At 36.3% G+C, this 10,189-nt stretch overlaps 1 protein-coding gene across 2 annotated transcripts in view; it reads left to right on the forward strand.

Annotated features, from left to right (window-relative positions):
* The window catches only part of PRKG1 (protein kinase cGMP-dependent 1), a 1,391,770-nt gene extending 1,382,190 nt beyond the window's left edge, over window positions 1–9,580 (forward strand). For both annotated transcript variants that reach the window (XM_058298873.2, XM_058298872.1), the window contains exons 17-18: window positions 197–263; window positions 5,051–9,580. In XM_058298873.2, coding sequence (XP_058154856.1) covers window positions 197–263; window positions 5,051–5,149 — 166 coding nt within the window. In that variant the 3' untranslated portion in view covers window positions 5,150–9,580. The remainder of the gene's footprint in view (window positions 1–196; window positions 264–5,050) is intronic.
* Window positions 9,581–10,189: the final 609 nt, after the last annotated feature.

Raw genomic sequence — 10,189 nt, forward strand, 5'->3', positions numbered from 1 at the left:
ATCTTGACAATTAGACATTTTCAAATGTATATTTCATAAAATAAGATCATTGAAAAATATCTGCAATTAAATAGCAAATACTTTTGTTGCACTGAAAATGCTTGCCTAACCACTTTCCATTGGTCATGTATATTGCAATAAGAAAGTTTTAGCTGAGTAAAATACCTTTAACTGCCTGTGTTTTGTCCTTTCCTAGATGGTTTGAGGGCTTTAATTGGGAAGGCTTAAGAAAAGGCACCTTGACACCTCCTATAATACCAAGTGTAAGTAGACTTTCCGAAGGTTTATAATTATGCGACAGGCTTGATGGTGTTTATGTCAGTCAGCACAGATCTGCTATTTTTAAAGTTTCATCCCATCATCAGATTCAATAAACTATAGAAGAGGTACCACAGTAAGGTAATAATATATATTGAAATCCAAGCTTAAAAATAGATAAGTTAGGGATGGTTACTGCATTTGCATTTAATCTGTACTTTTATTACCTATTCTTGTTTTAACATAGGCTTATCATGTTCATGAACAAAAGTTGACAAATATTTTGGAAAAGTTTAAAGATATACAAATGTAGACGGAAACAGATTTCTAGCTCTAGTTTAAATAATTATGAATTCCTGGCCAATGCCTTTTCATTTATGCTCCCACATACTTCCCCATTCTCCCCCTATCCCCATTACTTTGAAGCACTCCCAAGCACAATTTCATCCTCTCAGGCTTTCATCAATTTCTAAAAGAAAAGAACTGTCTTTTTTTAACTTTCCATTTGTAAAACAGGTTTTGTGTTAAAGAGCCAGTCTGCTAAGTAGACTAAGTGTTCATATTGTATTAACTGGAAGTGGATTTCAACTGAATACACATATTTTATCCAGTACTGCATCTATTTAATAAACTATGCTGCAGCCTAATTAAGAGGGTGAGGACTGTATTGTGCCCTGGACTTTTTTTTTTTAATTTATTGAAGTATATCACTCATTCATAAATTATAAGTGTATAATAATAGTTGTGAACTTACAAAACAAACATATATAACATCATACAGGATTCTCATAACTCACCCTACAATCAATAACTTGCATTGTTGTTAAACTTTTTTAACTAATGATTAAAGAGCATTGTCAAAATATTGCTACTAAATAAAGTACTTTTCCCCCAACCAATGCTATTATTATTATCTTTATATCATTTATATATGAATATACATAAACAATTAAGTGTATAGTGAAAGTTGTGAACTTAAAAGCAAACATGCATAACATCATACAGGGATCCCATACATCAACCCTCCACTAACACCTTGCATTGTCATGAGATGTTTGTTACAAGTTTTGGAAGAATATTGTCAAAATCTTACTACTAATCATAGTCCTTATCTTACATTTGGTGTGTTTTTCCCCCAACCAACCCTACTATTATTTTTAAATATATTTTTTATGGCAGAAGTTGTAAACTTATAAAACAATCATGCACTTGTGAAGAATTCCCAAACAACATCCCTCCATCAACACACCACAACATGGTGTGTCATTTGCTACAGATAGAATAATATCATCTTATTGTTACCATGTCCATAGTGTACATTTAGCTCACATTTTCCATACTGCCTCAGTATCAACACAGTACATCTTTCACATACATGCAAGAATATATTATTACTAGTAACCACAGCCCATATATCACTCCAGCGTATTTTTCCCATGCTTTTCCACATTCCCAACACCCTGCAGTGGTGATATATATTTGCTCTAGCTAACAAAAGATGCTCTTGCATCTGTACCATCAACCACAATTCTCATCCACCTCTTGGTTTACTGTGCTATCCAGTTCCTAGATTATTCTCTAGCATTCTGTCAATTGGCATTTACTTAACAAGACTACTATTTTCAGTCACATCCCCATGCGTAAACTCGCTGTTACTCACTGTGTGTTACCATCCACTCTATACATTTCCACACTTCTACAGTAAAGCTAATTAAAACTTCTACATAGAGTAAACATCAATAGTCCACTCAGTTCTCCTCTTATCTCCTTTAAGAATCTACCATCTACCACCAGGTCTTGAAGATATTTTCCAATAATTTTTCCAGAAGTTTTATGTTTCTTACTTTTATTTTCAGTTTTTTTTTAAATCTATTTTGAGTTAATTTTTGGATAAGGTATGAGATTGGGGTCCTCTTTGCTTCTTTCAGCTATGGATATCCAATTCTTTCAGTACCATTTGTTGAATGGATTGTTCTGCTCAAGCTGTGTGAGTTTGACAGGCTAGTCAAAATCACTTGACCATACCTGTGAGGGTCTGTTTCTGAACCATAAATTTGGTTCCATTGGTCTATTGTGTCTGTCTTTAGGCCAATATCGTGCTGTTTTTACCATGGCAGATAGGTATTATGATTTAAAGTCTGGAGATAAGAGTTCACTTTTCCTTTTTATGATGTTTCTGGCTATTCAGGACTCCTTACCCTTCCAAATAAATTTAATGATGTGTTTTCAATTTTTTTTTTTAAATGCTGATGGAATTTTTATTGGGATTGCATTAAATCTGTATATCAATTTGAGTCGAATTGACATCTTAATGTCAATTTAGTCTTCTAATCCATGAGCATGGAATGGTTCTTCCAGTTATTTAGGGCTTATTGAGTTGCAGTTTTCTGAATACAAGTCCTTTACATCATTGGTGCAGTTTTTCTCTTTAGTTTAAGGCTTCCTATCCTTTCTCCCTTGCTGGTTGTGCAGTAGGAGCCAAGCACATAGTTGGTGCTGTAAGCTGTGGAGGCTCAAGCGGCCTTCATTGCGCCAAGGACCAATGAAGCTTCTTCCAACTTTCTCCTTTGCCAGGGGTAGGGACAGAGTCACAGCTGTGTGGAATAATCCAAGTGCAGGCCTAGACTATAGTTGCCCAGAGAGACTGATGAAGCTTCACATCCTTTTCTCCCATGTCTGGGGCAGGGATGGAGCTGCAGATGTGGGCAGCTATCTATACAGTGCAGGTCCAAGAAGACCACAGTTGCCCCGGTAAAGACTTCTGATTTTTAGGCTCTGCCAGCCAAAGTTACCTGCAGTTACCTTTATAGGCTGGTGCCGAGCTCCTCAGCCTACTCCCTGCCAGAGGTGGGGCTGAAGCCTAGGCGGGCTGCAGGTTGATCTGTGTGAAACAAACTGGTTCCTACTAACAGTGAGAGTTTCAGTCAGCCCAGCTTCCCCTCAGGCTGGGGGTGGAGTCAAAATGGCAGCTACTGGTCTCTTTCTGACTTAGGCTGGTTCATACCCTAGCTGTTCCCAGGGTTATATTCAGTAGCCAAATCAGCAGCCAACTGTCTCCTCCTCTCCTGTTTCTGGGAAATGGAGCTTCCAATTCCAGCCACAGAACAGCTCTTGGGGTGGCTCATGCCGCCAGGGCAGGGCAATCACCAGCTTCCATGGCTTGGCTGGTAATCTCCTGGAGAGGCTGGCACAGGTCCCAGCAGCTTCCTCCCTGCTGGAGGTGGCATGGGGCCTAGGCTAGAGTTGCAATCTGATCTGGATGGAAAGAGGTCAGTCCCCACCAGCACTGGGATTTTCAGTCCATCCCGCTTTCCCTTGTGCCAGGCACAGAGTTAAGATGGTAGCTCCCAGCCTCCTTCTGATTTGGACAGGCTCAAACTTTAGCTGTTCTCAGGATTATACTATAGCCTGCTGAATTTATTCCTCAGTAGCTGAAATTGATGCCCAACTGTCTCTTCCTCCCCCATTTTGGGGAAGTGAGCTTTCAATTCCAGCTTGAAATAGCTCCCGAGGTAGCTTGTGCCTCAAGTTGAGGATGGACACCGGCCTCTGGGGTGTGGAGCACTCTACTTACGAGTCTTCTCTGCAGATGGGCAGTCTCCTCCTTCCACTCCTTCAAGGATGTTGCAGGATGCTCTTCTGGCCTCCTGGAGCCCCCAAACAGGTGCTTCAGCTAGCTCCAGAGAGCCTTGGGTGTTTGTTTACTGCCCAGTAGCAGGAACTGACTCTAGGAGCTCCTTACTCCGTCGCCATCTTGCTGGTTCTCATGTGCCCTGGACTTTCAAATGATTGATCGATTCATTCTTATACTTCCTCTTTCTAGACTACCTTAATACTGCTCTTTGTACAGAAACATTTCCCCATTTCTGGAATTTTTTTCTATGCTAATATTCACATGTATTCACAAACAATACAAATTATAGAAATTTATTGCATTCAAGATGTTTTGTTAATAGAACAAGAATGAGTAAGAAACTGGAGGAATAAAGGTTAAAAGGAACGATTCTCCTAACTTATATTTATCAGGAGTCTTCCTTTATGTGATAGTAATATATAATGGGAAACATACAAACATATATATCAAAGTAAATGGCTCTAAATATTATAAGATATGAGGAGAATTAAATTGTGTTTCTTTCGTTCTTTTACTGATGCTCTGCAGAAGATTGGACTGTGCCCAGTGAATCTGCAATAGCTTTACTTGGATTTAGAAATGGCTTTTTGCTATACTTAGAATAAACACAGAGCCCTTAAAATGGTCTACAAGGTGCTTCATAACCTAGCTCCTGCCAATATCTGCACCCTCACCTCATTCCATTCTCCTTGTCTCTTATGTAGCTGCCACATTCACCTCTTGTTTACTTGCCATCATCAAGTTCTTTTCTACTTATGACTTTTATACATACTCTTTTGATTGAACTGCACAATTATTGGGCTTGAGATAGTACTTCTCAAATAAGCTTCCCCTGATCATTCTCAATATATACATGGCACTTTTATTTTTTTCTTTATAATGCACATCAAAGTTTATATCATATACAGATTTGGGGGATTGTTTTAATCACATAATTTATTCTTTACTAGAGTGTAAATTCTAAGAGGGCAAGCAACATGCCTGTTTTTACTCTCCACTGTTATCCCAATACAAAGCATGATAACCACTACACGGTAGGCACGCAAAAATAGCCATTGACAAGGAATGAATAAAGAATGTTTTTTTAAAACCCAGCTTGGAATTTTACTAAAACAGACACAAGAAAACCTTTTGCCCTTCATTCTCTCTGTTCTACAGGTTGCATCCCCCACAGACACAAGCAATTTTGACAGTTTCCCTGAGGACAATGATGAACCACCACCTGATGACAACTCAGGATGGGACATAGACTTCTAACGTATTTCTCTTACCTGCTTCTGCCTTGCTGAAGACAGCTTTTTCTGAGACACAGCTGCCAGCAAACCTGAGGGAAAGGGAGAAGATTAGTGCTCGGGGTCACCATGATGCCTTTGATCGATGCTGCTCCAGTAACTACAGTGGCATTAGGACTTATTGCTTAGATGACAATAGTGCTCTTCACACGTTTTCTGTTTGAACCTAAAATAGCAGTTGACATGGTGGTCCTGAAGCAAAGCCTTTCACCAGTTAAGAGATGTTTTCTATTGTTGCAATGATCTTATTTTGCTCTGATTATAATTTGAAAGACTGTAAGAAACACTTCAATCTAGTGTAAGAGTCTGTACCTGCTAGAATTATCAGTAAGATCAAAGAATAATGTATTGGGTACGATAGATTCCTATGGTACAGTATCTGGGTTCTTCCCTTTCTTCAAATGAGCGTTGTGGGATCTGTTACTGTAAGCCGGTGTATATACCGTACAAAAGAGGACCACACATCTGTTGGTCACAGAGCTCATGTCAAACCAGTGCTAGAAGTTTCATGATTTTATTTCCCAGCAGTGCTGATGACGAGACTGAATGTTACCTTTTCTTTCTGTCAGATTTTAAAAATTGATATGATAAAAGCACAACTGCTATGGATTCTGCTGAGAATGCTCATAGCAGGTATATATGCGTTTTCATAGAGGATTGAAAAAAAAATGCATGATATTTGTTCTTTTTGATAAATTGGCATGATAGAGTGGAAAAGGCAATTCACAAAACCATTTCATATTTTTAAAAAATATTGTGCTTAAAGATGGTCCTGGAAATAAATGACTAGCAGCCAATTGGTTTTATTTATTACCTAACATACCCTCAAACTGAGGCTTAAAATATTCCCTTTTATAAAAATAAAACTTGGGGTGGGGTGGGGCAGGATTAAGACCTATCCAAAAAAATAAAAAAATAAAAACTATATAGGTGCTATGTATATCTTTCATCTGTAAACGTCAGTGTTGGAACAGACAAAACAAATTCTAATCATTACATGTGTAGCCAGAGACTCAATCATTTCCACTAAATTTATTAAACCAAACTCCTGTCAGATTTCATTTATACAATGTAGTCTAGGGCTGAGGGAGAAAGGTGATTAAAAACTCATCTAAACTGGCTTCTTGTCTTAGGCTTGAATCAAAAAAAGGGGGGGGAGGGGAAAGGGAAAGGAAGGAGGGAGTGCAAGGAGAAGAGAAAAACAGAAGTCAATGCTATTAGGTTTCACTGTTACTTCTTAAATTGAGGTCAGAAAACAAGACAAGAACCTGGCTGAGTGTTGATTACCTTTCTGTACAAGCCATTACGAATCTATGTGCATTTGAAAGTAAGAAAGCAGTACAGAGGAAAACAGGGACCTAATTTCTTAAAAATAAATTTCAGCTAAATGAGAAGAAGAATGTTACAATCCAGAAATTTTCTACTCGCCAGAGAATATTAGATTGAAAATATCACACTGATTTGATTTTTTCATATGGATATAAAGTTTAGCAATTTAAACTGAGTTCTTTGTTGGCAGGCTAGTTGACTATTAGCTGTCATAAGTATCAGAACAGTTTGGAGGCTCTTCCTGGACAAATAACATCATGCCTATGTAGACAAATGCATAAATTTACGAGCTGTCATCCCAATTTGGAACTGTGTGTGAATCTGATATATTAAATAGAAGTTTGCTCCCTCCCCCCAATATAGCATTTTAAAAAATCAATTAATTGTAGACACTTCTGCAAAAATATGTCCCATTAGATCATTATGCCAGAGCCAGGAAGGCATATATTTTGAATTTTGTCTCAAAATAAAGACCACTTTAAATATAATATCTTATCAAAATATAACAATCTAAGAAACATTTGGAGAATGAAAGAACTTAGGCCATATATTAATTAAACAAAGTTAAATGTAAACTATGATCCCAAGATGTTACTGTTATTCTTGTGTATTATTGGAGTTCCCCCCCTTAGAAACAATTTCTCAAAACCAGTCTACTACTCAAGATAACCACTTTCTTCTACAGATTTTAGAATATAAAATTAAACATATCAACCCAAATTCAGATTTGATTGCTATTTCAGAAGCTTTATATCACTTTTAATTGGACTTTTTAAAAAATGTAATTCCAAACAATATAGTCAAGGTTCAGTAATTTTTGCTAAAAGATAGTGTGGTTTAAGCATGTTAAAGGTTTTCTAGAATATTAAACTTACCTAGTCATCAGGTTAAAAGAATCTTCCCCTGCAACTTTTCAAGTATCACAATAGCCCCACAGAATAGCACTTAGTCTGCATTTTGGAACTATGGTTCAAGTCTAAGACAACCAATATGTACAAGTTCTACCCAGAATGAAGAAGTAGCATTCAGCACAATGGAACTATAAATTGTTTCTCCCACTTGTTATTGCATCTTTGTTCATTTCACATGTGGCATTGCATTAGAACACCTAAAGCAATCACCAAAAAATAAAGGTGAACCCCATCTTCCAAGAAATAATAATAGAAAACATTCATTTAATTTTCAACATGAAATTTTAAGGATTTAAATCTTGTCTTAATGAAGACACTAGGGCTAAAATTCACGGTCATCTTCATAAAGTGCATCTTGCTTTATTTCTGAATTTTTCATCCCCTTTCTATTTTCTTACACTAAATAACATCTGGATAAGAGTGCCAAGTTGTTTTGAGTTGTTAACTGACTTTCTTGTTAATGCTTCGAGTATGGGAAATAAGGGCTTTCTGTGTGTCTTGACTCACAGGAAAATTGAAAACTGCCAAGGAAAGGAACGTCATAATATTTGAGATGGATTGAACACATTAGAGAAAATACTTTCTGGAAAATTACTATAAATGATTTTTATGTTTGTCTCTTCTTTATTCCTAAGATATAAATCAGTCTGATGTGGCATTTAAAACAAATTTATTTTGATCAAATTCTTTACAAATGATAATTTTTACTTAGAATTCTGGAATATGCATGTGAATTACACATGTATAATAATACATGAAAGCAACGATTGAATTTTTCTAGTTTCATTTCTAAATGAATATACTGATGGTGAACTTAAAGTCAGCTACCATATTGGAAACAAGGACATTAAAAATGATTTCATAGAGTAGAGGTGATTTGTGCATTATCCATAATGTTTTATTTCACAATAGGACCACAGACAAATATTTATGTAAATAGATATTTTTGTGTGATATTTTGTGGTACATATAACTTTTTTTAGTGATTCACAGCATTATTATTTCATTTTATTTGTAATGAATAATGTTTTTAGGTCCAAGTAGACTTGAATTAATGTCATAATTGTCAGTATTATTGAAAATTACGTCAACCGTACTGTTATTCATCTGTCCCATAGTTTAGAACATGACCTGGCTATCTGGCATTGTTGCAAGTGCCTTAAATCCATGGCATCCTATTAAAAAAACAAATTTGGTGTTATGCTGCATGACAAAGACAAACACACCTCAAAATGTTGTCCTTTCTTAGCTTGCTGCGTTTTACAGTTCTTTCTGCTAACAATTTATAAGCCTTTATTATATAATATTGATGAATTACAGAAATGATGAAGTTGTTCTCTTATTTCTGTTAAATGTACCAGAGCTGTGTATCTGTTAATGAGATACAGCGTCATTTCTGTGAAATGTATAAATGTATGTGCAGGTCAAATTAATATATGACATACTATCAGTTTGTATACAGGTATTCCTGTTTTGCTAAGCTGTGCTGAATCAGTTTTAAAAAACTAGTGCAGTCAAGTTCTAAGATACTACATTTTAGAGACTTCATTAACAGTAGTCCAACCCAAAAGAAAAATTGGAAAATGACTGCTAGCCACACCTCGTTATGAAACCAATGATGAAAAAGTACCTTGGTGCACCACTCAACAAAACAGGATGCTTTCTCTGAGTTATTGTATATGCAAATCATTTATGAGGCAAGTTTTCAAGGGACCTAGAAAGCTAAACTTTGAAAGTGTGTTGTTAGCCCTCCTCTTTATGTGCCCCTGCAGCAACAGACAGAGCTTTTGACCTTGACAATGACTCAGACGTTTGGGCTTTCTGAGTAAAGGGACATTTCTTTTAGCATCATCTATCAAATTTATTTCACTGTATGATGTTTTTACAACTGGTCAGTTCTTTTGTATTCTTACAGCTATGGTTGTTTGATTGTCCTCTTACAATTTGTTCTACACGAAAGAGTCCTTTGTTAGTCAGAATGCAACAATTGTCATCAAATGGTCGTTGACCACTTGCACTCTTTTGATGTAGATTAAAAACTTTTTCATAAACTTAACTTGCTTTGATTTGCTCTGTATTTTTTCTGCAGCTGTAATTGCTGAGTGCCTGTTGTATACTTTATAGAATTGAAATAAAAAAAACAATTACTTTTGAAATTAGTTGTTTAATTCTAGATGAGGTTTCAGAATAGAGCTGGTACACCACACTAGAATTGAAATATAGTGCTATTATAAAATGTCACTGTAACAATGTAGAAAATACAACCCAAGCTTTTTAGAAAATAACGTATTATGATCTAATATAAAACTAGTCAAACAAATCAGTTTAGAGTCTTGAATGGGAATATTGCTAGTCCATCAAGTATGAATAGCAAAGCAAATGTAGATACTCACAAATACCCAGAAACTAGCAGTTTTCTGTGCACCACTTCCACCATCACCATTACCACGCACACCCTTTTCCTGCTACCACTACCCACTCAGCCTCTGAACTAGACAAAGGGACAACTTGTGTATACTCCTGTGTGCTAGGAGGAAATTCTTTAATATGAAAAACTACTTCATGAATCTTTTCTAAGATTCATTCAAGTGATCTCCCTATTAAACTTCATATGTAATTGAACATTATGATTACAACATACCCAAATCTTCAAACCCTGGTAAACACATTCTTCCTACATCCCTTTGTTCTGTTCCTCACTGCAGGTGAAAAATGCACATGTGAAACTGGCTGCAGCATAAAACTTCCTCCAATCTGAATGACTT

The sequence above is a fragment of the Dasypus novemcinctus genome, chromosome 6, assembly GCF_030445035.2.
Source record: "Dasypus novemcinctus isolate mDasNov1 chromosome 6, mDasNov1.1.hap2, whole genome shotgun sequence".
Lineage (NCBI taxonomy): Eukaryota > Metazoa > Chordata > Mammalia > Cingulata > Dasypodidae > Dasypus > Dasypus novemcinctus.